The sequence below is a fragment of the Cnephaeus nilssonii genome (assembly GCF_951640355.1).
Source record: "Cnephaeus nilssonii genome assembly, chromosome: 9".
Classification (NCBI taxonomy): domain Eukaryota; kingdom Metazoa; phylum Chordata; class Mammalia; order Chiroptera; family Vespertilionidae; genus Cnephaeus; species Cnephaeus nilssonii.
The window spans coordinates 70535096-70562994 of NC_137080.1; the positions used below are offsets into that span (position 1 = coordinate 70535096).

The 27899-nt window shown below is 37.4% G+C and overlaps 2 protein-coding genes across 10 annotated transcripts in view; one reads left to right on the forward strand and one right to left on the reverse strand.

Moving 5' to 3' along the window:
• The window catches only part of EYS (eyes shut homolog), a gene marked incomplete at its 5' end in the record, with an annotated part of 1363978 nt that extends 1344086 nt beyond the window's left edge, over nucleotides 1-19892 (forward strand). The window contains 3 exon segments of the mRNA XM_079781621.1: nucleotides 12301-12462; nucleotides 16332-17288; nucleotides 17291-19892. Of these exon segments, the coding sequence (XP_079637747.1) occupies nucleotides 12301-12462; nucleotides 16332-17288; nucleotides 17291-17517 (1346 nt within the window). The 3' untranslated portion in view covers nucleotides 17518-19892.
• Nucleotides 19893-20924: 1032 nt separating this feature from the next.
• Nucleotides 20925-27899, reverse strand: part of PHF3 (PHD finger protein 3) — an 85046-nt gene continuing 78071 nt past the window's right edge. For all 9 annotated transcript variants that reach the window (XM_079780070.1, XM_079780071.1, XM_079780069.1 and 6 more), the window contains 3 exons: nucleotides 27476-27565; nucleotides 25185-25380; nucleotides 20925-24583 (listed from right to left, as the gene is read on the reverse strand). In XM_079780070.1, the coding sequence (XP_079636196.1) occupies nucleotides 22473-24583; nucleotides 25185-25380; nucleotides 27476-27565 (2397 nt within the window). In that variant the 3' untranslated portion in view covers nucleotides 20925-22472. The remainder of the gene's footprint in view (nucleotides 24584-25184; nucleotides 25381-27475; nucleotides 27566-27899) is intronic.

Here is a 27899-nt window from a genome sequence, read left to right on the forward strand (position 1 = left end):
CCCCATCCCCTCGACCACGGAGGGAGCCCGCAACCTGGGCATGTGCCCTGACCTGGAATTGAGTCTGGAACCCTCTTGGTTCATAGGTCAATGCTCAACCACTGAACCACACCAGCCAGGCCCATTCTGCTTTTTCCTCAGATTGCACTGGCCTGGTTTCAGTCAATGCCATGTTGTCAAACAGTGGTAAATATAAGTAATTCCTCTAGGAGTCCTTTTTATAACAAATAAGGTCATGAAAGTGAGGTCATGAGTGAAACTTACGTGATTTGGAAGTCACGGGAATCATTAGCTATTATTCCTCTGAGAATTATCCCTTCTGAAACTGCCTCTCACGCTGACCAGCCCTGAGGCTATTGGCCAGGACCCAGTAAATGAGTTGTCCAAGAAAAGGGGTGTTGGTGTTTTCTCTTAATTAACCTATATTGATTAGCAAAGTCTCCTAAAGATGATTCACTGTCAGAATGACTGTAAGTCACTGGAAAACCTGGACTTTTCCCAAATTCTACCTCAGAGTGAAGAATAGTGGAAATGTTCTGCAGTTAATTTAGGAACGATAAAGATGACTTATTCAGCCAGAGTTCTTTCAAAGCCCTCTGTGTAGCTTCTACCTGTCTCCACAGGCAGACCCACTCACATCTAAAAGGCCTCAAAACTTTCAGTATTCTGCTTAAGCTGTACCAATGTACAAAATCATCATAATTCAGCAATAAAAGGTATCGAATATCTATGCATTGAAACAATAGGCAAAATGTGCTAACATCAAACTTTCATGAAAATACAGAATTCAGTGAAAAAAGTATCTTGTGGCCCAGCCAGTGTGGCTCAGTGGTTGAGCATCTCGACCCATGCACCAAGAAATCACGGGTTCAATTCCAGTTAGTCACATGGCTGGATTTTGGCTTGATCCCCAGGAGGGGGCATGCAGGAAGCAGCTGATTGATGATGATATTTCTATTTCATGTTGATGCTAATGTTTCAATCTCTCTCGCTCTCCTTTCAATTCTCTCTAAAATCAATAAAAACATATTTTTCAGGTATATTATGCATAGTTTATCTATAACATGGTTTCATTTGTGTGAGCAAATCAGATATAACTAGATATGCACCCAATCATTGTATATGCATTGAAAACTAAAGTCTGGCTATCTATTAACAGGAGTTCCTGGGAATTAAGAGAGAAGAAAGCACAATGAAATTTTACCTTTTTATTTTACACTCTTCTGTTCTGTGTCAATGTCTTATAATGAATATGTATTCCTTTAGTAATTCCTACAAGAACAATTTCAAAAGGACACCCACTTTTTAAACCTGTATTTTTTTAATTAAATTTTATTGTTGACTAATTAAATATTAGTCAACATGAACATATAGGTTTCATGTGTGGATTACTAAGTTATAGGACCATGTGCCCACCACCCAAAGTCAAGTCTTCTCCTGTCACCTCATATTAGGATCCCTTCCTCCTCTCCTACCCCCCTCCTTCTGGCAACCACCACACTGCTGTCTGTGTTCATAAGTTTCAGCTTTATATCCCACATATGAGTGAAATCATATAGTTCTTAGCTTATTCTGTCTGACTTACTTCACTTCCCATAATGTTCTCAAGGCCCATCCATGTTATTGTAAATGACACTATTTCATCCTTCCTCATGGCCGTGTAGCACTCCAGTGTGTATACGTACCACATCTTCTTTATCCAGTCCTCTATCACAGGGCGCTTTGGCTGTTTCCAAGTCTTGGCCACCGTGAATAACGCTGCAGTGAACATAGGGGTGCATATATCTTTGCGTATAAATGATTTGGAGTTCTTCGGGTATATACCCAGGAGTGGGGGTGCTGGGTCATATAGTAGCTTAATTTTTAATTTTTTGAGGAACCACTAGACTGCTTTCCATAGTGATTGTACCAGTCTACATTCCTACCAGCAGGGCATTGAGGGTTCCCTTTTTGCCACAACCTCTCCAACACTTGTTGCTTGTCTTGTTGATAATGGCCACTCTAACTGGTGTAAGGTGGTATCTCATTGTAGTTTTAATTTGCATTTCCCTAATTGCCAGAGAAGTTGAATATCTTTTCATATATCTATTAGCTGTTTATATGTCTTCTTGGGAGAGATGTATCTTTAGGTTCTCTGCCCACTTTTGATTGGATTGTTTATTTGTTTGGTGTTGAGTTTTATCAATTCTTTATATATTTTGGAAATTAAACCTTTGCCAGAGCTACTGTTTGCAAATATCATCTCCCATCTGGTTGGCTGCCTGTTTGTTTTATTGTCTGTTTCTTTTGCTGTGCAGAAGCTCTTCAGTTTGATATAGTCCCATTCATTTATTTTTGCCTTTACCTCCCTTGCCTTTAGGGTCAGGTCCATAAAATGTTCTCTACCACCCAGGTCTATAAGTTTGGTACCTATATTTTTTTCTATGTGACTTATAGTTTCGGGTCTTATGTCTAAGTCTTTGATCCATTTTGAATTAATTTTTGTACATGGGGACAAACTGCAATGCAGTTTCATTCATTTGCATGTGGCTTTCCAGTTTTCCCTGCACCATTTATAGAAGAGACTATCTTTACTCCAGTGTGCATTTCTGGCTCCTTTATTGAAAATTATCTGTTCATATACATGTGGTCACTTTCACCACTCTTGTTTGACATAGTACTGGAAGTGCTAGCCACAGCGATCAGACATGAAGAAATAGAAGGCATTCAAATTGGAAAAGAAGAAGTAAAATTGTCCTTATTTTCAGATGACATGATACTGTACTTGGAAAACCCTAAAGACTCCATTAAAAAACTACTTGACTTAATAAGTAAATTTGGCAATGTAGCAGGATACAAAATTAACACCCAGAAATCTATGGCTTTTTTATACACCAATAATGAACTCACAGAAAGAGAAACTAAAAAAAAAAAAATCCCATTTACCATTATAACACAAAAATTAAGGTACCTAGGAATAAATTTAACCAAGGAGGTAAAGGACCTGTGCTCAGAAAATTACAGGATACTGAAGAAAGAGATAGAGGAAGACATAAATAAATGGAAGAATATACTGTGCTCATGAATTGGTAGAATCAACATCATTAAAATATCCATATTACTTAAAGCAATCTATAGATTCAATGTAATGCCCATTAAAATACCAACAGCATACTTCAAAGATCTAGAACAAACTCTCCAAAAATTCATCTGGAATAAAAAAAGACCCTGAGTAGCTGCAGCAATCTTAAGAAAGAAGAACAAAGTTGGAGAGATCACAATACCAGATATTAAGCTATATTACAAAGCCACTGTTCTCAGAACTGCCTGGTACTGGCACAAGAACAGATATATAGACCAATGAAACAGAACAGAGAATCCAGAAATTGACCCAAGCCATTATGATCAATTAATATTTGACAAAGGAGGCAAGAGCATACAATGGAGTCAAGACAGTTTCTTCAATAAAGAGTGTTGGGAAAATTGGATGCATACATGAAAAAAATGAATCTAGACCACCAACTTACACCATACACAAAAATAAACTCAAAATGGATAAAGGACTTAAACGTAAGGCAGGAAACCATAAAAATCTTAGAAGAAGCCATTAGCAGCAAAATATCAGACATTTGTCATAGCAATGTCTTTATTGATACAGCTCCTAGGGCAATGGAAACTAATGAGAAAATAAACAAATGGGACTACATCAAAATAAAAAGCTTCTGCACAGCAAAAGAAACCATTAACAAAACAATAAGAAAGCCCACTGCATGGGAGAACATATTTGCCAATGTTATCTCTCCGATAAGGGTTTAATCTCCAACATTTATAGGGAACTCATACAACTTAACAAAAGGAAGATAAACAATCCAATCAAAAACTGGGCAAAGGACCTAAATAGACACCTTTCAAAAGAGGACATACAGACTGAGAGATGCAAATCAAAACAACAATGAGGTACCATCTCACACCTCTCAGAATGGCTATCATCAATAAATCCACAAACGACAAGTGCTGGAGAGGATGCGGAGAAAAAGGAACCCTCTTGCACTGCCTGTGGGAATTCAGACTGGTGCAGCCACTGTGGAGAACAGTATAGCGTTTCCTCAAAAAACTAAAAATGGAACTGCCATTTGACCCAGTAATACCACTTCTAGGAATATATCCCAAGAAACTAGAAACACCAATCAGAAAGGATATATGCACCCCTAGGTTCATAGCAGCACAATTTGCCATAGCTAAGATTTGGAAACAGCCTAAGTGCCCATCAGCGGATGAGTGGATTAGAAAACTGTGGTACATCTACACAATGGAATACTATGCTGCTATAAAAAAGAAGGAATTCTTACTATTTGCAACAGCATGGATGGAACTGGAGAGCATTCTGCTAAGCGAAATAAGTCAGTCGGAGAAAGATAAATATCACATGATCTCACTCATATGTGGGATATAATGATCAACATAATTTGATGAACAAAAATGGATCCAGAGACAAATGGCAAGTGTGTGTGTGTGGGGGGGGGGGGGGTGCGATGGTTAGAGAGCAACCAAAGGACTTGTACGCGTGCATATTAGCGTAACCAATGGACACAGACACTGGAGCTGTGGGGGCTTGCCTGGGTTGGGAATTGCTGGGGGTGAGGGGAGGGTCAATTGGAGAAAAAGGAGACTTATGTAAAACTTTAGACAATAAAAAAACACCCAGAACCAGAGTCCTAGAAGCATCGATTAGACTGTCCAACCTATGAGGGAAGGTGGGGGGTGAGGGGCTAAGAGATCAACCAAAGGACTTGTATGCATGCATATGAGCATAACCAATGGACACAGATGGGGGTGGGGGTGAGGGCATGTGCTGGAGGTTGGGGGTGGCCAGGGAGAGGTCAATGGGGGGAAAAGGAGACTTATGTAATACATTAAACAATAAAGAACTTAATTTTTTTTAAATGACATTGAGATTTTATGGGGCTTGCATTAAATCTGTATATTGCTTTGGGTAAAATGGCTATTTTAACTATGTTGATTCTTCCAATCCATGAACACAGGATATTTTTCCATTTCATTGTGTCTTTTTCAATCTCTTTTAATAATGTTTTGTAATTTTCAGTATATAGGTCTTCCACATTGTTTGTTAAGTTTATTCCTAGGTATTTTGTTCTTTTGGTTGCGATTGCAAAAGGAATTGTTTTCTCCATTTCTTTTTCTGAAGTTTTGTTGTTGGTAAACAGGAAGGCAATGGATTTTTGCACATTGATTTTATATCGTGCAACTTGACTGTATTTGTTTATTATTTCGAGTTTTGTTTTGTTTTTTTTGGTAGTCTTTAGGGTTTTCTATATATAGCATCATGTCGTCTGCAAAAAGTGACAGTTTGACTTCTTCCTTCCCTATTTGGATGCCTTTTTTTCTTTCTCTTGCCTTATTGTTCTGGCTAGAACTTCCAGTACTATGTTGAATAAGAGTGGTGAGAGTGGACATCCTTGTCTTGTTCCTGATCTTAGGAGAAAAGCTTTCAGTTTTCACCATTGAGTATGATATTGGCTGAGGGTTTATCATATATGGCCTTTATTATGTTGAGGTACTTTCCTTCTATTCCTATTTTATTGAGCATTTTAGTCATAAATGGATGTTGTATCTTATCAAATGTTTTTTCTGCATCTATTGACAAGATCATATGATTTTTATCCTTTCTTTTGTTAATGTGGTATATTACGTTGATTCATTTGCAATTGTTGAACCATCCTTGTGCCCCTGGAATGAATCCCACTGGGTCATGATGTATTATTTTTCGATGTACTGTTGTATTCAATTAGCTAGTATTTTGGTGAGGATTTTTGCGTCTGTATTTATCAGGGATATTGACCTGTAATTTTCTTTTTTGTGTGTTATCTTTGGCAGGTTTTAGTATCAGGGTTATATTGGCTTCCTAGAATGTGTTAGGAAGTATTGCCTCTTCAATTTTTTGGAAGAGTTTGCAAAGAATAGGTTTTAATTCTTCCTTGAACGTTTCGTAGAATCTATTGGTGAAGCCATCTGGTCCTGGACGTTTGTTTTTTGGGGAGGTTTTTGATGGTTGTTTCAATTTCCTCACTGCTGATCGATCTATTTAGATTTAGCAGTTCTTCGTGATTTAGTCTAGGAAGGTTATATATTTCTAGGAACTTATCCATATTTCTTCTAGGTTATTGAATTTGGTGGCATAAAAGCTTTCATAATATTCTAGTATGATCCTTTGTATATCTCTGATGTCTGTGGTAATTTCTCCTCTCTCGTTTCTGATTTTGTTTATATGGTTCTTTTCCCTTTTTTTCCTCAGTGAGTCTAGCCAGGGGTTTGTCAATTTTATTAATCTTTTCAAAGAATCAGCTCTTTGTGTCATTGATTTTTTGTATACTCTTTTTCTCTATTTCATTTAATTCTGCTCTAATTTTTATTATTTCCTTTCTTCTGCTAATTTATGGTTGCTTTTGTTCTTTCTCTAGTCTTTTAAGGTGGATTTTAGATTGTTTACTTGGAATTTCTCTTGTTTCTTGAGATAGACCTGTAATGATACAAACTTCCCTCTTTTTATAGCTTTTGCTGCATCCTAGAGGTTTTGATATGTTGTGTTATCATTCTTGTTTGTCTCTAATATCTTTTTATCTCACCTTTTATTTCTTTTTTGACCCAGTCATTTTTTAATAATATGTTGTTTAATCTCCACATATTTGTAGGAGTTTTTTTTTTTTTACCTCCTTTTTGCAGTTGATTTCTAATTTTAAGGCATCGTGATCAGAAAATATGCTTGGAATAATTTCAATCTTTTTGAATTTGTTGATGACTGTTCTGTGACCCAACATATGGTCTGTCCTTGAGACTGTTCCATATGCACTGGAGAAGAATGTATAATCTGATGTTCTGGGATGAAGTGTTCTGTAAATTGGTCTAGAGTTTCATTTAAGGTCAATACTTCTTTATTGATTTTTTTTTTTTGTTTGGTTGATCTGTCTAGAGCTGTCAATGGAGTATTAGGGTCTCCAACTATACCAGGTGTACCAGTTAATAATGTGGATTTTGTAATCAAAGAAAACACAATAATTTCAAGAGAAACATCAAAAGTGCTTTATTCAAAGTAATGTCCATCGCTAGCTACACATTTCCCCCATCTTTCAGGTAATTTGTGGATACCGTCCCAATAGAACTTTTCTTGTTTTGAGGCAAACCATTCAGAGACCCAATTTTCCACTTCTTCGTACGTTTTAAAGTGCTGCTCAGAAAGTGCGTGTGCCATTGATCAGAACAAGTGGTAATCTGAAGGAGCAAGGTCTGGTGAATACAGTGGGTGGGTTAATACTTCCCAAACAAGATCTTTTAACATGTCTTTAACTGGTTTTGAAGTGTGTGATGGTGTGTCATCATGAAGCAAAATTACTTTGCCATGTCTTCTGGCCATTCTGGTCATTTCACAATCAAAGTGTGGTTCAAATTGGTTATTTGTTGTTGGTAGTAATCAGTATTAATGGTTTCACCTCGTTTTAGAAGCTCATAATACACCACACCTTCCTGATCCCACCAAATGCAGAGCATTGTCTTCTTTCTGAAGCGATTTGGCCTTGCAGTCGATATTGATGGTTGACCTGGATCAACTCATGATTTTGTGCATTTGGGATTCTCAAAGTAAATCCACTTTTCATCGCCAGTCACAATTTGATGCAAAAAAGACTTACTTTCGTGCCGTTGAAGCAACATTTTACCGATGACTTTTCCGTTTTCCATTTGTCTTTCGTCCTTTAAAATCTTTCCCATTGCTTGTAAACAATCAGAAATTGTTTGCTGAGCAACATTTAATCATTCTGCAAGCTGTTTTTGAGTTTGACATGCATCTTCATCCAATAATTCTTGTAATTGTTGGTCTTCACACTTTTTCAGTTGACCCGGACGTCTTTGTCTTTCACGTTGAAATCATCACTTTTAAGACATTTAAACCAGCATTCACAAGTATCTTGAGATGGAGCATGTTCATCAATAAGCTTCCCAAGTATACGATAACTTTGAGCAGCACTTTTATTCAAAGTAAGTAATGAATTAAAACTTCCCGCAAATGCTCTTTTTTTGGTATGAAATTCGACATTTTTTAAGTGTAAAAATATCTATGATGTTAACACCTTCAGAAAATTTGACATATGAAATTTTGAAGCTTGCTGTCAATACAACAAAATAGCATACATATCAAATCGCATATATATCAACATATGTGTAACTCCATCTATTGAAAAAAAACCTGCATTATTAACCGGTACGCCTGGTAATTGTGTTTTGATCTGTTTGTTTCTTTAGTTCTGTGAGTAGCTATGTAATATACTTTGGTGCTCCCTGGTTGGGTGCATATATATTAAAAAGTGTTATGTTTTATTGATGTAGTGTTCCTTTTATCATTATAAAGTGTCCATCTTTGTCTCTTGATATCTTTGTTTTCTTGATCTATTTTGTCAGATATAAGTATGGCTACACCTGCTTTTTTGTGGATGTTATTTGCTTGGAGAATCATTTTTCCATCCTTTTACTTTGAATCTACCTTTGTCTGTGCTTTTTATTTTTTTATTTTTTAAATATATTTTATTGATTTTTTACAGAGAGGAAGGGAGAAGGATAGAGAGCTAGAAATATCGATGAGAGAGAAACATCGATCAGCTGCCTCCTGCACACCCCCCACTGGGGATGTGCCTGCAACCAAGGCACATGCCCTTGACCAGAACCGAACCTGGGACCCTTCAGTCCACAGGCCGATGCTCTATCCACTGAGCCAAATCGGTCAGGGCTGTCTGTGCTTTTTAGATGTGTCTCTTGTAGGCAGCATATGGTTGAGTTTTGTTTTGTTTTTTAACCCACTCTGCTACTCTGTGCCTCTTTACTGGTGAATTTAGACCATTTACATCTAGGGTAATTATTGATGTATGAGGATTTCCTGTAGCCATTTTATCTTTTGTTTTCTGGTAACTCTGTGCTTCCATTGGTTCTTTTTTTGAAAACATATATATTTTATTAATTTTTTACAGAGAGGAATTGAGAAGGATAGAGAGTTAGAAACATTGATGAGTGAGAAACATCAATCAGTTGCCTCCTGCACACCTCCTACTGGGGATGTGCCCACAACCAAGGTACATGCCCTTGACCGGAATCGAACCTGGGACCCTTCAGTCTGCAGGCTGATGCTCTATCCACTCAGCCAAACCGGTTAGGGCCTATTGGTTCTTTATGCTTCTATCTGTTGTTTTTGTTTGGTGGTATTCCATACATATTTCCTCTTTTTTTAAGCTATATGTCTTGTTTGGGGGATTTTTGTGTGTGGTTGCCATTAGTTTTATAAAAAGTGAGGTTGCATATACTAGTATACCATAGTTTTTTCCCTTTTGAGTGCATCTGATCTTCATCTTCCTTTGCCTATTCATAACCTGTCCCTCTTCCTCTTGTCTGTTTTTGTTATCACAAATTATCCCTATTTATGCTACGAGTTTTTTGGAATTCCTACTGGTAGTGTTATGACCTTATGTTCTTTGTTTCAGGTAGAATAAATCCCTTGAGTATTTTCTGCAATGGTAGTTTCCTAGTGATAAAATCCCTCAGCTTCTATATGTCTGATAATGTTCTTATTTCTCCTTCATACTTAAAGGATAATTTTGCTGGATATAATATGCATGGCTGGTAATTTCTCTCTTTCAGACATTTGAATATTTGGTTCCACTCTCTTCTGGCTTGTAGAGTATTTGCTGATAAGTCGAGTAAAATTTTGATGGGCTTTTCTTTATGGGTTACTTCCTTCTTTTCCTGGGATGCTTTGAGAATTTTTTCTTTGTCACTAATTTTTGATAGCTTCATTACCAAATGCCTTGGAGAGTGCCTCTTTTAATTGAGGTAACTAGGTTTTCTGTTTGCCTCTTGGATTCAAGGATCTAGTTCTTTCCATAGATTTGGGAAGTTCTCACCCACTATTTGTTTTAATAGACTCTCCATTCCATATCCCAAGAAACTAGAAACACCATTCAGAAAGGATATATGCATCCCTGTATTCATAACAGCACAATTTACAATAGCTAAGATTTGGAAACAGCCTAAGTGCCCATCAGCAAATGAATAGATTAAAAAACTGTGGTACATCTACAGAATGGAATACTACACTGTGGTAAAAAAAAAAAAAAAAAAAAAAGGAATTCTTACCATTTGCAGCAGCATGGATGGACCTGGAGATCATTATGCTAAGCGAAATAAGCCAGTCAGAGAAAGATAAATATCACATGATCTCACTCATTTGTGGAATATAATGAACAACATAAACTGATGAACAAAAACAGATCCAGGGACAGAGAAGCATCTATCAGACCGTCAAACTTCAGAGGGAAGGTAGGGGAGGGTGGGGGTAAGGGGGAGAGATCAACCTAAGGACTTGTATGCATACATATAAGCCTAACCAATAGACACAGACACCAGGGGGGCGGGGGCAATTGGGGGATAAGGACACATATGTAATACCTTAATAAAGAGAGGGGGGAAAAATAGATGCTGAAAAAAAAATTCTCCATTCCATACTCTCTCTCTTCCTCCTCCGCTATGCCTTATGATTCTGATGTTTGTTTGTTTATTTATTTATTTATTTATTTATTTATTTATTTATTTAATGGAATCAGAGGTCTCATAGGGCTATTTTGTATTTTTTTCTCAGGTCTCTCTCTTCTTCCCTCTGCATCATTTCTTGATTCCTATCTTCAATATCCCTAGTTCTTTCCTCTAACTGGTTGGTTCTGTTTTCTATGCTCATCAGCTCACTCTTAATTTCTTTAATTGCCTGCTTCATTTCCAGGATTTCTGCCTGATTCTTTAAAATTTCAATTTCTTTGGAGAAATACTTTTTGTTCATTGATTTGTTTTCTGAGTGCGCTGAATTGCCTGTCAGTATTTTCTCACATCTCATTGAGTACTAGAGGCCCAGTGCACGAATTCATGTACATTGAAAGGAAATTAATTAGAAGAAATATTTTTATATCGCTATTTGCCCTTTCTCTATAATAGAAGTGTCAACCAAATTCACTATTGACAATGACAGACGGAAACACATGTGTGCGATTGGTGCCAGAGAGAACTTTATATATATATATATAGATAAACTTGCTTAATTAGACCTGCTTTCTGATTTAGCTAAACTTTTTCCAGCCCAGTGAAGCACCCCAACTTGTCTTTCAGGTCATTGTCAGGACATAGCAGTAAATATCAACACGAAGCAGATTATTATTGAGATCATGCAGGAAGAACAAAGGGTAAAATATTTAACTGTAGCAGTGTTTGACTATATTCTGTGCAGTGAGAAAACCTGAAGTCATTTTCAAGGTCCACCATTTCTTACTTCTTTTCAGTCAGGTCAAGTTTCTAAACCCACCAGTTGCCTATCAATCTAAAAGGGGAAGTAAAAGTTAGTGTAGGCCTGGTCCAAAGGGAGAAGAGGCCAAGTAAATAAATTAATGGCTCCAAGCATGTGGGGAACCAGAGCCCACTCTATGAAGCACTGTCTCATTACACACCGAGGAAGAAAGAAGGAAGGTAGATTCCATAAAGAGGTAAAAACTGCCAGGTGCTCAGAACTTCCCTTCTTCCTCTCATGGTTCCCATCTGGTTGGTTGTACATAGAGGCAACAAGGAATATGTGATGGACTATAAATAGGTTAATGACTCTACTTCAATTCATAATTGAAACAAATCTTCTCATGCTTAACATGAAGCAAAACTCCAGAGTTAGTACTTTCTGAGAAGAAATGGGCCTAGATTATTGTCAAGTAAACTGACATTTATTTTCATTCATGTAGTCACTTCAAATGTATCTTAACTTGATTACACTCTATATTTTGATCAGCGATATAGAAACAGAAGAATAATTCATAGAGTGATGCCTTCTATGTTCCACTATTTGAACCATCTTTCTGAAAGCATTATTCATGTAAGACATCCCAAGAAGCTCACATTCTTGAGATAAGAACAAGACATTCTCAGAATCGATGCATCTGATGCCTGTCTGTCCACAATGCACTCTAGGGCAGAGGATTTGTGTCACACGGTGACAGCAATAGGAACATAGGTACCAGAAATAACAGAAGGTGTTTCAATAACTGGCCCCATTACCAAACACTTACTGTTAGTGGGATTAGAACAGAGTGACCAAGGTTCAATGTACTAGTACATGCAGCAGGGAGCAACCCTTGGAAGAGAAGGTAAGTGATAAAATTTTGAGTTTACCGCACTGATGCATTAATGAGCAAGATTGTTTTTTGAAACTGGTTTTTGTCTTGTTTTGTTCTTTAGCTTTATCTATAAGTGACCCATCTTTCAGAAGCCACGAATTATCCTGGATGTCTTTTGCTTCCTTTCATATTCGTAAAAAGACACATATTCAAATGCAGTTCCAGGCTTTTTCTACAGATGGCATCCTATTTTACGTGGCACAACACCTAACAGCACAATCAGGTAAAGTTGGCAGGATCTTTGTTTGGGTGGGGGGGGGGGGGGGGTAGGAGGGGGAATCCTAATGAATTCCCGATAGTCCATTAAGTAATAGGTGATGAAGTATTTTTATTTAAGTCACCTCACCCATCAGTATGTAATCACTTGATACTTTCATGTTCTATTGTTACTGTGAGCATTATGTTTATGAATTGACTCCTTAAATATAAATGTTAATAAAATAGCAAGAGCTTTGTTAGAATTAAAGTTAGCAAAATCCAAATATAGTATAATCTCAGCTTTATAATAATCCCATCAAAAAAAAGGTTGAAGCCATATCGGATATTCTCTGTCAAATGGAACAAAATATGCATATATCAGATTTGTTTTTTAAAAAAAGAAGGCATGCTGATAGTTTGCCAATAAATCTGTCCACATTTACAGCTCCAAAAATTTTTCTTTAAGTTGTTCTGTCTTCTAAATGGTAAAAATGTGGGATCTACACCCTAAATTAAGTTTATAAAAAATATTAACTATAAAATTTGCATATCTATTATAAAAGAATATGGAATAACAATAGCTAAGTACTATGCTTCAGTTTTAAAAATTAATATTTGAGTTTTTACTTTGTTCTTAATTTACTTATTTATATTGTTCTCCAGAACTTAAAAAAGACATTTGCATGCATTTTTACTGCAAAACCTTTTTTAAATTTTACATTTAGGATTTTTTTTTTTCATTTTGTTTCTCAGAAAATGAAATTTTTGTATTGAGAAATAACTAATTCAGTTTTCTTCTCATGGTCAACAGAAATCATACCTGATTTTCACAATCTAATCTAATTATTTTTAAGGTGCTTTAATATGTTACTAAATGATAATATTAATTAGACCAAAGTGGTTCTGTCTCAATGCACTGTTGAAATACCTTAAAAATAAATTCAAGGAGAAAAGATGATACTTTCAAAGAAAAAAAGATAACATGATTGAGCTACAAAATATACCTTAGAAGAAATTTTTCTCCTGAGATTTGATATTATATTTGGTTTTAAATTCATGGTTAATTTAAATATCTGTGAAAATACTAAATGGGAGAATCATGAACAGAAAATTTCTGTTTATAAGTCAAAAGACATTAAGAGGTAATTGGCTTCAGTTGTATTGCTCATTAAAAATACTCTCAGAGTTAACCTTTGTACAGTAAGGGCAGAAAATCAAGAAATATTCAGGACTGGCTAAGAATGCTATACCATAATTTTATAATCAATATATACACTTCACAGTATATAAAATTAAAAGTTCATGCACATTAATAATCATAGGAGGCAAGGACACTTTTTTGTTACATGTTTTTAAAAGGCATGAAAGTCAAGATTTTCCTTTTATCTGCCATTAGACACTATTTACAAAGAGAACTAAAAATAGACTAATTAGTGTTATGATTGGTGCTGTATCTGACTTATGTAAGGAAATAATAAAAACTTTAAAATGTAAAAAAAATCTAAGCTCTATATTTGCAGACTTAGATTAACCTAAAGGTAATTATCAGTTGAAAGGCATATACTTATTTATTAGCAATCAAGTGGTATAACAAGGGGTGAAGTATGTTTCATTTATTTAAGGTTGCATAAACTAAAGGTGACTGTCCTGTACTTTGTACCTTCTCTAAGAACCACATCTCATGGAAACATTAACTCAGCCTTCTAGCTCATCCTCTGCTAAGAGGAGCTATTAATAAAAATTAAAAAAAATACCCACCCTGGCCAGTGTGGCTCAGTTGGTTGAGCGTTGACCCATGAACCAAGAGGTCCCCAGTTCAATCTCTAGTCAGGGCACATAGATGCCCGAGTTTCCGGCTCAGTCCCTAGCAGGGGGCATGCAAGAGGCAGCAATCTATGTTTTGCTTTCACATCAGTGTTTCTCTCTCTCTCTCTCTCTCTCTCTCTCTCTCTCTCTCTCTCTCTCTCTCTCTCTCACAACTATACAAATGTATTTCTTAATGCAACAATTACTTACTGAGTATCTCATTATGTGCCAGGCACTATCTCCTGTTGGGGCCAACTGTTGGGCCAAATCAGATACAGCCCCTGTTCTCATGAAGCTTATAAGCTAGTGAAGGAGGCAGCTATTAATCAAATAATAACAGATGTTATGACACAGATTATATTCACCAGAAATTATGAGAAAATGTTTGAAGCAAGAGAACCGTACTTTGCATTGTCTCAGGTGGAAATGATACGTATAGGACCATAGAGCTGCCAGGTCTCCCACCCGCCCGAGAGTGGTCTGGTGTGGGCCACAAAGAGCAGAATGAACATTATTTGCAGGTGGGAGATGAGGCGCCCTGGCACTTCGAAAGGGGGAAGAGGAAAAAGTAGTAGCAGGTGCCAAGTCTTCTTGAATAGGAGAGGAAAGAACTTTCCATTGGCCCTGAAATGACAGGGGAAAGGGAAATGCTGTTTTGAGGAAGATTCCCGCGGGGTTTGTTATGTGCACCCCTCGACTACCCTCTAGAAACAAGAGTGTGCACTGAAGGCCTCCGTCGTTTTCCCAGGCATGGACAGTTGCATTTACTTTTCCTCTGAGTACCTCCCTGCAACTTCATAAACACGCTGGATCATTTGTTCAAATGTTTTCACACAAGACTATATAATTATGAGATAAATATTGTGAAGGAGAGAGACTTGGTGCTATTAAAACACTAAAAGGAAAACAAACCAAAGAACCCTGACCAAAAGAGACGTCTCCGAGGAAGTGGCATTTGATCTGAGAGCTCAAATAAGGGTAGGAGTTGCCTAGGTGAGGTGCCGGGGTGTTCCAATAAAACAGCATGTGCGCGTGCGAGGATTCTGAAACAAGAGGATGAAACTCTCCAGCAAGGTCAGTGTGGCTGGAGTCGAGTGGAGGAACAGGGAGAGAAGACACTCCAGGGAAAGCCGGAGCGAGGGGCCCGGAACCTGCAGAGCCTTGGTCGATATGTCAGAGATTTTAAGTTCTTGTCCCAACAGTAGTTAATGCCATTAAAGGAAGTATAATAATGAGAATTTCATTTGAAACGGTCACTTGAGCTTCAGTGTAGACTAGAAAATCAGTTGGAAAGGGAGAAGAGATGATAGTCAATTTAAAGTGGCAGGAGAGAAGTGGACAGAATCAAGATGTTTACAATGAACCTAAGTGCTAAAAAATCTGTTTGATCAGAGACCCCTGTTTGACAGGTTATGAGTGGACCAAAGAAAGGATGGATCCAAGGATCACACCTAAATTTCTGGTCTGAAGAACGGGATGGAGGGAGTGGCTCACTGAGTTGGGGAAGACTAGAAGAGGCCAGGTGTATGGGAGGGAATTCACACACTGAGATACAAACTTGGAGTTCGAGGTGCCTTTAAAACCCAAGCAGAGATCTCAGCTAGGGGTCTGTGTGCTTGATGCCAAGGGCATGGCTGAAACACATACACTATAATAAAAGGTTGTCAGAGCGTAACTATCAACTGCTCTTGTTTCTTTTACCTATCTCCCCAATCTGTCAAAAGCAAAGTCAATGGCTTGTAGCAAATGTTGCTTATTTTTACACATTCACACTTTACCAAAATTACTTAAAGGAACGCCTCGCTTTAAGTTAGTACCACCATACATTCATTCACTCAATGGGAAATATTTATAACTAGGGAAAACTTATGTAGCCAGTTCCGGAACAAAAAAATACAGAATGTGTGAATGAATGTATACACATATACTTTGATCTGTAAATGGAAAGAAAATTCTCTACCATAATTATGACCAAGACTTGTTACCTTCTTTTTCCAAAACCAAATCTTATTCAAGTGGCCAGAAAGAGCAAGCGTTTTTAATGGAGTAACATTTCACTGTTACTAAACTCGTTTTCTTTCTCAACAGGTGATTTTTTATGTATCTCTTTAGTAAATGGTGCTGTTCAACTTCGCTACAATCTGGGTGGCATAACTGTCATTCTAGAAACTCTCCAAAAAGTAAGTACTAGTGGAAGCACTTGGCATGTGATTAAAGCAGGAAGAGTTGGTGCAAAAGGCTACCTGGATCTGGATGGGATAAATGTAACAGAAAAGGCCAACGCTAAAATGAGCCACCTGGACACAAATACTGACTTCTATATTGGAGGAGTGTCTTCCTTAAGTCTTGTAAATCCCATGGCAACAGCCAATGGACCGGTAGGTTTTCAAGGTTGTGTCCGAGAAGTTATTATAAATAATCAGGAATTACAATTAACTGAACTAGGAGCGAAAGGTGGCTCAAATGTAGGTGACTGTGATGGGACAGCCTGTGGGTACACCGTGTGCAGAAATAGGGGTGAATGTATAGTAAATGGCACCACTTTTTTTGGCAGATGTTTGCCACACTGGACTGGAAATACATGTGACCAGTCTGTGTACTGTTTGAATAACCATTGTCTCCACCAATCTCTATGTATACCTGACCGGTCATTCTCTTACAGTTGTTTGTGTCCTTTGGGTTGGGTGGGAAGGTATTGTGAAAGCAAAACTTCATTTTCAACTGCAAAATTTATGGGTAATTCTTACATTAAATACATTGATCCACACTATAGAAAAAGAAACCTCCAGCTCACTACTGTATCCTTAAATTTCAGTACTACTGAAAGAGAAGGCTTAATTGTGTGGACAGGAAAAGCTCAAAATGAAGAAAGTGATTTTCTGGCAATTGGTCTCCATAATCAGACTTTGAAAATAGCAGTTAACTTAGGAGAAAGCATCTCTGTACCAATGACTTATAGCAATGGTACATGCTGTTGTAATAAATGGCACCATATCATTATAAGTCAAAATCAAACTCTTATTAAGGCCTACCTAGATGGCAAGATAATTCTGAGGATATTGACCCACACAAAAAATTTGTTGCTCTGAACTATGATGGTATTAGTTACCTAGGAGGTTTTGAATATGGTCGAAAGGTAAATATTGTTACTCAAGAGATTTTTAAAAGAAATTTTGTTGGTAAAATTAAAGATGTATTTTTTCAGGATTCAAACAAACTTGAGTTAATTGAATCAGAAGGGTACAATGTTTATAATGGAGATGAACACAATTAGGTTACACAAACTTATAGTGGTTACTTTAATATACTATATACTGGTATGTAAATGTAGTTGCTTTGGTAGTTATTTCTTTAGCACATTGCTGAAAATCAACTGTTTACTATTATCTGAAATAGTCTAAATGCTAACACTTTTGTAAGCTTATATAGCTAAAGAAAGATTCTGGTTGTTTTTCCAACATCCAATTTATCTGTAAGTATGTTGATTGCTAAATTTTTACTTACTCCATTAGTTCATTTAGTGTTTATTCATCTGTGAATTGTTTTAAAATAAAATTTAGGTGGGAATGAATTAGTGATATACACAAAGAAAAAATAAGCAAATGTTATTAAAAAGAAAATTATATAAGGAAATATTCTATTATATAGCTCAGCTATAAATATTCACATGATTGGCAATGTGAAGTTTGAATACTGACTTAAAACAAAAATTACGTGAATGTGGGAAGGTGGGGAAAGGAGTTGGCTGGTGAGAGCTAAATCCTTATCTTCCACATTAAGTCATCAATAAATATTGGTTTTTGTAACTATTTTTAAATAGCATATAAATATCACAGATGTGAAGGCAAATATCCTAATGTGTAAAATACTGAAGGTCAAGTTCACATGTCTCAAAATTGGGCAGAAAAAGAGGTTCTAAATAAAGCCATTGTAAATTATTTTCTTGATGTCTGTACTGTTAAATTGATAACTTGAGAAACTCAATTCTGCCCAATACCAGTGATGGATATAATTGTGAATAGCATTTTCACCCCAACCTGCACTCCACCACCATTATTGCTGTTGTTACTTAATGTTTTCAGTTTGATATTTATAATTTTGCCACCAAGAAAGCAACTGACAACCCATGACTGATACAAAGCACTAATAGACAGGACTGGAGAAAAGAACTTAGTAACAAGCAGCATGTAAAGTTTAAAAGGAAAAACATGTAATTATCTGTTAAACGGAGACTTTACAAAAAGAGGGCTGGTGCAGAGTTAACGTCTTAATGCAAAATCTGCCTGCGTGGGCTCCAGTCTATACAAAGACACTAGGTAAGTAATTTGTCATTTGAAGAACTTTACGGATAATGTTTTTAGCCTTATTTTTGTAATCAGAAAGTGAGACATTCTTGGAAGGCCCTGGAACTAAAGCTGAGAACTTTGGCACTATTCTATTGTTGCCAGACATACCATTCTTATTAACATTGAAAAGTGTGTGAGCAAAATAGGTGGAATTCCAGAATGTCTATATATTGATTCAAAGGGGGTTTTGTTTCTAAAAGAAACCACAACTCTACCCCATGTTTCCTGAAAAACTCTGACCTAAATCTGTTTTGGTCCGTACCATTTCATTTCACTCTTGAGACATTAAAATCATAAGGATAATTGCTCAAAAATATTCCTTGATAGTGATAATGAAATCTGACTTTTAAAGATACACATTTTATGGCAAGAAAACTGTTAAAACATTCTCCTATTATTGGCATTATTTTTCTTAACATCTAAACATATTTACTATGGCCTTAGATGTTTTATAACTCCCAATTTTTAAGATTAATTCACCTACAACTAAGCTACAATTACTGAGTCAAGAGCTATGATAAGTGGAATGGCCCCCAAAGTGGTCTACATCGGAATACCTGAAACCTGTAAATATGTTAGGTTACATGGCAAAGGGGAATTAAGGTCACAGATGGAATTCAGGCGCCACCCTGGATGATCTGGGTGGGCCCCAGGAATCACAAGGGTCCTTAAAGGTGGAAGAGGGAGCCTGGGAGACAGCAATTTGAGAATGGGGCCCATGTTGTTGGCTTTGAAGATGGAGGAAAGGACCATAGGCAAGGAAAGTCCGTGGCCCCTGGAAGCTGGAAAAAGCAAGAAAATGGATTCTCCTCTAAGCCTCCAGGAAATGCACCCTCTGAGACATCTCAGCCCACTGAGAGCCACAGCAGACTTCTGATTTACAGAAGTGTTAATATAATAAATCTGTGGTTTTAAACCACAAAGTTTATAATGTTTGTCACAACAGCAATAGAAAATAAGGGCTGCAGAATTAGGATTTGAGGTGAAAAACTTGATAAATCTGTACAAGAAAACCCACAAGTTTTTAGTTGTATCATCCTGCTCACTTTTGATGAGTGTCGGCAAACTCATTAGTCAACAGAGCCAAATATCAACAGTACAACGATTGAAATTTCTTTTGAGAGCCAAATTTTTTAAACTTAAACTTCTTCTAATGCCACTTTTTCAAAATAGACTCGCCCAGGCTGTGGTATTTTGTGGAAGAGCCACACTCAAGGGGCCAAAGAGCCGCATGTGGCTTGTGAGCCGCAGTTTGCCGACCACGGGGTTAGCAGAATGGGGAGGAAAGGGCTGGGAAAAATATATAATAACCAGGCTTCTGTCCCTCTCTCCTGCTCTCAATTCTGAGCACAGCTGCCACGCATATTGACTTTGGAGAAAAATAAAACTGAGCTAGAATCCCAGCCCTGATCACAGCAGTCTAACTTTTCCAAGCACCAGTTTCCTCAGTTCTAATATAAATCTTTACCTTTCAGGCTGAACAAGGTTTATATAAAGCATTCAGCACAAGGTTTGCAATACAGAGGGTTCGTAGAGGCTTTCTTGTTGCCACAAGGTGTGGACTTTGTAGGTACTGAGACACCCTGGTACATTTTATTTCAACAGATGTATGTATAAAACTGTCTTTGGCATCAAACTTTTTAAAGAGCAAGTTTTTCTTAAAACAGGAGAAAGATAACCTTCATATAACTCGCTAGTTTGTAGAAGGCTGGCTGTGACTTAAGGATGGAGAATGGCTTTGGATCTACTACTCATTGAAAACTTTTCTCATTTCCCCCTACATTCCTCAGAAGTTAAAACCTCGGAGTCCACATGCCCATACTCTCCCTACTTGCCAGTTTCAGTGAACCAGGGGTAAGGAGATATGGTTTGAATCCTTAGTAGCCCCATAATCCCAGGAGATGGTTATCATTAATAGGGGCCTATAGAGGATGTGACAAGATCTAATGAGATAGGAATAAATAATTTTAAAGTAAGCATCACAACAATATGTTATAATAAACTACTGGCTAAGAGTCAGGCAAAACTGACTTTAAGGTTTTCTTCGCTGATTAACCCATTCTTTACTTGTACTTTGCAAAAAAAAAAAACAACATCTGGTGTCTGATCAACCTCCTACCAAATAAATCAGTAAAATCAGATTTACTAGCAACATACTAGTACATATTTGAAATCAAAAGGCTAATTTTGGAGGATTTGGTTGTGGGTTTTTTGGGGGGAGGGAGGGGGGAGGAATTCCTGACAATTTTTTTCTGATTGTGCAAAAAATGACCCACCAAATTAAGTTTTGTTTACACTGTTTTTAAATAAGTTAGTTTCCAAAAGAAAAACAGACTATAATTAAACATTTTATTTAAATACAAGTCCTCTGTTTCAGAACTTTTATGATGAAAAACTTCAGAGTAAGGATGACAAAAAAGATGCAAATTGTTGAAATTAGACAAAATGTGTGGTTTTGAATTTCCACTTCTTCTCTTACCAGAGAGAATAACAAAGTTGATTCCATTTCAAACCTAATTTTTAACCCTAATCCTTAGACTTTTTAGGAAATCAAACATTACCTTCTTAATTTTGTGAAGCCATTTGTATTTTTCTTCATTAATACAGGTAAGTCAAAGTACCGGTTTCTCTTTTTTTGTTGGCCTCAAGTATTAATCATTTGGTAGCCATTGCTTTAATTTATGTAAATACAATGTGTAGTTTATATTGTAATTAACTTTATATTTGGATTAACAATAGTCTCCATATGCTTTCTATTTCAAGCAAAACTGCAGTTATCTCCAAAACAAATTAGGGTTAATTACACATTTTACAAAGAGATTCACAACACATTTCTCATAAATTTCTATGGTCTCACCATGATTAGTCAGTGTACCAAATTTTGAGTGACAAGTCTTCAGAAACATACCTACAAAGTGGGCTATTTGCTGCAGTTTTTCATTGGTAGTTCAAAATTCCCCCTCTTCAAATCATGATTTTTATCATTAACCTCTAAGACAAACCGGTTTCCCCCTCACCTAATGCCTGACACAAATAGCTATCTATGCCTGTATGTATGTTCTTGGCTGAGTAAAAAAAAAAAAAAAAAAGGTATGAAAGTAATCAAAGCTTTAGAGAAGAAATTCTTTTACTGAATTTCAAATCACACACACAAAATAGGTGAGAAATTCTTTTATCATATTTAGAATCAAAATATCCCTTAAAATATTTACATTTTACAGTAAAAAGGATAGCAAAACACAAGATCATGTACAAGCTTAAGTATTCAAGTTCCTGAAGAGGCAAAAGGAAAAGGAAACTAATGGTCTACCACAAAGCTGTCATATACATGGTAACAAACGCCTTCAGGAAGTGCAGATTAAAGCAGTAACTGTTCTCCTTGGGCTTCTGATTCTTGGTCAGAAACTGCCCAATAAACTGATTAATATAATCTGATTATGAAGTTGCTTGTCTTTGTGTTGCTTCTCTAGTTTCTTTAAAAACAGTGCAATTTAAACAAACTTACAGAGTACACATTACTCTCAAATTAGTCATAAAGAACATTCACTAGAGGCAGTAAATATATTCCAGAGTTAACTCTATTTACCAATTAAGGAATAAAACTAAAATTTCTAAGCCTTTATTGCATATTAATAAAACAATTCTTTGAATATACAGCAATGTAAAACTTTTAAAAATATCCCTATAACTAGGACAGTTGGTATGAAGAAGGGACGATGAGCACTGGTACAGAGCACGCTGCACCAACACACGGAATTTATTGTTCTGCAAACCACCAATAGTAAGTCTGAAAGATGGCGCAATCCTAGCAGGCAATCATAAAGTTTTTAAGATACAACATTTAACATTTACTTAAGAGTAATCTTGAAGCAGCTCGCAGATTTTACCTTTTGCTTTTAGCTCTGTCAGTGTGGTCCCTATCTTTGTGGTACCTATCTCTGTCCTTTTCTCCTTCTCTGTGTTTACTTTTCTCTCGTTCTTTGTCCTTTTCATGGTCTTCATTTTTAGGTTTGTCTGGTTTCTTGTCTACATTCCTACCATCTCTGCTTGCTTTTCCATCTGCTCCGCGATCACTGTGTGACAACCGTGGCCTCTCTTTATCTTTGTGCCCTTCCTCCCTGCTTTTCCTGTCTCTGTCCTTGTCTTGGGATCTGTCTCTGCGTCTATGCCTTTCAGATTCTTGCTCCCATTCCTTTTCATGTCGCTCTCTCTTCACGTGGTGTGAATCACTATAAAATCTCTGGCGGTCCCCTTTGCCCCTATTAAATGACCTATCCAGTTGCTGTTGGTCTTGCCTATTACCCCAAGGGTCACTATGGCGCCTTTCTGGTCTTCGAATGTCTTTAGTCTGATAAAAATTTTGTGGGCCTACATATCTTGATGTTTGTGAAAGGGGACCCATCATACGTTGAGGTTGGCCTGTCAGATGAACAGGTGGCCAGGGAACTATGGGATTTTGAGCAAAGCCAAAGCCGGGAGGGGGAAGTAATGGAGGTGGCAAATGTGGTGGAAATCCAAACATGCCTTGGGGGGGGAAATTAGGAGGCCCCGGAAATGGAAATCCAGGGGGACTAGACTTGAGATGCTGAAGGTTGGGTTGCTGTGGCCTCATGGGTGAAAAGTTTGCACTTGTTCTGGGACTGCTGCTTCTGGAGGTAAAGTTGATGCTTTTAGAAGGAAATTCTGATTGAGTTGTGTTTTCACCTTCAAAATGAGATGTTGTTGCTGCCGATCCTCTTCGAAACGGGTGCACAGTTTCAATATTTTGCATTGAAATATTCTCCTCTGAGGGTTTTGCTTGTTCTGTTTGAGAAGTGTGTTTGTCTTCTGATGCCAAGTTTTGTGCAACCCCTGAATTATCCTTCTGCTGAGCACTTGAGTTTTTCTCTACAGAAGACAACTTTTCCTCTACATTGGTCTGTTCTGGTGAGAGCTCCTTGTGTGACGGCCCAGGCGGGGTGTGCTTTTCTCCATTCCCGCAACTATCTCCTTCTTTGCTTTCTGAAGCAGATACCTGCTGACTTCGTCCTGCTGCCTGCCTAGGATCCCTTTTCAGGTTGATAAACTGTGGGGACTTGGCTGTGTTAGCAACAAGGTTTTCACTGCCACTCATACTACCATCTGTGTTTCCTTTTCCTATATTCGACCTGCATGGAGAACTAGTATCTGAAGTCTGATTATCTTGCAAATTATTCTCTTGATCTTGCAACAGCTGTCTTTTTAATGGTCTCTCTTTACTCTCCACAGCTTCCTCTTGTTTTGACTGAATTGATAAATTTGTTAGGAATGCTTCTGTAGAAACATCTGGTGGTTTGCCTCTGAGACTAAGACTCACCGAAGCTCCAGGAGAAATGGAGGAGGGCCCCGTTACTGGGGTTTCTTCGTCTACTGGTACTGAATTACCTGAAGATTCTGAAAGATTATCTACTTTACCCTTTACCTCCTTAGCTTCACCATCCATTGCTACTTTATCTACGTCCTCTGCTTTGGGGTCAGCTTGCTCACTGATAAACGGAATTTCGTTAAGAGTGTTTTGTTCTGTCACTGACTGAGCCTGTTCATATACTTCACCAGTGGTGCCCAAAAGGCTCTGAAGTATATCGTCCACAGGAAGAGGCTTATTTGCTAATTCCAGAGTGGAAGGCTGATTTTCCCAGCCAATCAATACTCCAGGAAGGAATCTTAAAGGTTTTGGTGGCTCCTGTTTGGTGACTTCCACTAAAGGTTCCACGACAGCTGGAAGGTCTTCCTGAGCAGCTTGCTGAGGCTTTCTCTGCTTGTGTAACACAGTCGTGAAAGAATTGAAAAAGTCATTTTCTTCCTCTGGTGCCTCCTCTGTGGAAACTTCCATTTTACTTTTTTTTTCAGGCGGCAATGCTACCGGTACACTTTCAGAGGTCTCAGCAGTATGGCTGGCAGTAGCACTGTGCTGCCGCTTCAGTTTTTGGCGAATAATTAAGCCCAACAACAGATTAGGTCTATGCAGTTCAAGCCCTGCATAAAAAACATAAAATTAAGTCACTTTCGATTCCTAAAATAAAGGGTAAATTGCCCTGGCTGGGTAGCTCAGTTGGGTAGAGTATCATCCCAATATGACAAGTTTGTGGGGTCGATCCCCGGTCAGGACACATAAAAGAATCAACCTCTGGCCCTGACCGGTTTGGCTCAGTGGAAAGAGCGTCGGCCTGCGGACTGAAGGGTCCCAGGTTTGTTTCCAGTCAAGGGCATGTACTTTGGTTGCGGGCACATCCCCAGTAGGGGGTGTGCAGGAGGCAGCTTATCGATGTTTCTAACTCTCTATCCCTTCCTCTCTGTAAAAAATCAACCTCTGAATACACAAATAAGTGGAACAACAAATGGTTCTGCCCCCTCCCTTCCGTCTCTCTAATATCAATAAAAAAAAATATAGACATAAAACAAAGTGTAAATGTTTGCATGTAGCATATTACAGCCTATTACGTGGGTGTCCTTCCCTGTCAGGTCAGCTCTAGATCCAGGTCAGACCTGGATCCCAAGACAACAAGCAGAGTCAGTTTTTTCACTCTGGTCCCACCTCCCACTTTGTTTTATTCACTCTATTAAAATATATACTTACCAGGTCCATCAAAAGGCACGAGAGGGTGTGGAATTTTATCTGTGGCACCCAAAGGAATAAGGTACATGTCTTTAACCTGCTTCATGTTGTTAGCAGCTACTCCATAGCGTTTTCTGCTACTGAAGTAGGCAAACAGCAAAGTGTAAGAAATTTGATCTTCTTCAGTTACAGGTGTGAAGCGAACCACACAAATTTCCTATTCAAGAAAATAAATGGTTGTTTAAAATTATAACCTAAACAATAGCTTGGTTTTAAATACCATTTCTCAACTAGTTGAGTTGTATAATGATGATTATTAAACAACTCTTGAGAAAAGATCTTAGTTGACCCATTGATGGACTTACCTAAAGGCTTCCAGTAAGAAATTACATCCCAAGATAATTAATGTGTTCAAAATGACACACTTCTCAGTGGCAGAGATTTTTAAACCCAAGACTTTCGATATCAATACTATATCCTGATTTCCAATGTTACAACCTCCACAGAGGGCTGCCTGTATTCTCAGCATACAGCAAATTAATAGCACCTACCATGTACACATACCCACAAATTCATTGATAATCCAATCTACAGGGACTAAATTTAGGAATAAAGGGGCTGGGTGAAAAGACCTCAAATGCACATAGGCCATATAATTTGGAAAATCATTTGGTTTACTCAGGTACCAATTGTGCTTGCCTCTGGGTTCTTGGCTTTGTTTCAGAGAAGAGTCCCAATTTAATAGTGTAAAAAAAAGGATGCTTTTTCACGAAGGTATACTGTCAAAATGGGGGAAACTAGATCTGACACAAGCTTAAATTGATGCAGATCCTATAGAAACCATGTGAATGAGCTGAACTATGGCTCTAACTCTTAGAAAAGGTCTGTCATCTAAACTGTCCTCTTTTAGAGGTAACAACTAGTATAATGTTTTAGTCAGTTCAAGATGGAGGCATAATATACAGTGTTTGGCAGCAATATATGAATAGATCAAGAGGGATTCCCAAAATGTCTAAGAGTAATACTACCACCTAATACTTTCCCATGACTTTTGCTGTCATGAAAAAGTGACAGCAAAAGAAAGTAGTTAATTTTTTTAGACCTTCAAAGTTCAAATGTATTCTAATACTATCAGTTTCAATTCTAAAATCTATATTGGAAAATATTTTTAGCTTAAGATCCATTTTGGATTACTTAAAAAAAATTTTTCGCTTACTCAAAATTTATCTTTTAAATGTCTATAATATGCTAGGTACTATCATCCTTGGAGGGAGAAACAACTTCTTCTAATGATTCATTTTTCCTGTATAGTACTGACAAGAAATAGAAATTATTGTTAAGAGGCTCCTAATGACCTCCTAGTATCTATTCCCCTCTTTTCCTATTACAAAGAGAAGCCCTTAACTTTTAGATAGCACATGGCTACTCAATACTACATTTCCAGAGAGTCCATTTCCAGCCTTCTTAGCAGCTATGTGACTAAATCCTACCAATGGAAGGTAGAGGAAGTGAAGTGATACTTGCAATTTCTAGGTCTGGACAGGTGCTGGCCAGTGTAGCTCAGTTGGTTGGGTGTTGCCCCGTGCACTGAGAGGTTACTGGTTCAAATTCTCCATCAGGGGCATATGCCTGGATTGTAGGGGGGCAGGAGGCAGCCACTTGATGTTTTGCTCTCACATTGATGTTCTCTCTCTCTCTCTCTCTCTCTCTCTCTCTCCTTTCCTCTCTCTCCAAAAATCAATACAAATATTTTTTTTTAAATAACTGGAAAGGCATCCTTCATTTTTGTCACGGGTGCTGCAGGTAAGTCAGCTCTGACCATGCTTGACTGATAAGGACAAGAGTCTTAGAACCAGGAAAGAAACGAGAGAAGAGGGTGGTCTCTGAATAATTTGTAGAACCAGAGCTGCTGAAGCACCCTGAATGAATGGCCTTCCTAACATAATAAAAAAAAATACTTTCATATCTTTGAGGCATTATATTTTAGGGTTTTAACCAATGCTCTAACTAAAACAAATGTCTATAATCAAAGAAAGGTAAAATTCCAAGATGAAAATATTTACTCTAAAACATTTCTTCCAAAACATTGAAGAAGTCATTGAGAAAGCACACCAGGAGGGGAAAAAACAAAAAAGGAATAATGGGCTATTCTGAGCTTTAGCAAATGGCTTTAGTTCAGTTTTGTCAACCATATTATTTAGATTTAGAATTTGTACTGGTTCCCTCCCCAGGGGACCTTGCATAAGAACTCTTAGTGGTTTACTTTCCAAATATTCTCTCAAACTGGTATAGTGAAAAAAAGTTTTCCTTACCTTGGTTCCTGATGCTTTAAGTTTTTCCACATAATCCCAAACTGTCTGAGGTGATATCCTGCCACCTACTTGAATACTATCTGGTAGATCCTGTGGTAAAAATGAAGGTGATTAATATGTAAACATATATTTATTATTCTCATAGCTCATACAAGTTTAGCTCTTTGACTAATTTGAAATAGTAATATAAAATAAGTAAACAAAAAGATTGTGAACTGCATCATCAGAGAACAAGAATGCAGACAGTAATTAGGCTTTACCTCAACTGTCAGTTCCAAATGAATTAGGTGGATACCCAAAATACAGTTAAACAATTTGAGGTCATGTTCATTTTCAGAAGGAAAGACAAATAGTGGCAAACATGACAATCCAGGGAAAATGCAGAATATTTCAGAATATTAGGGGAGACTGTTTTTCCCCCTCC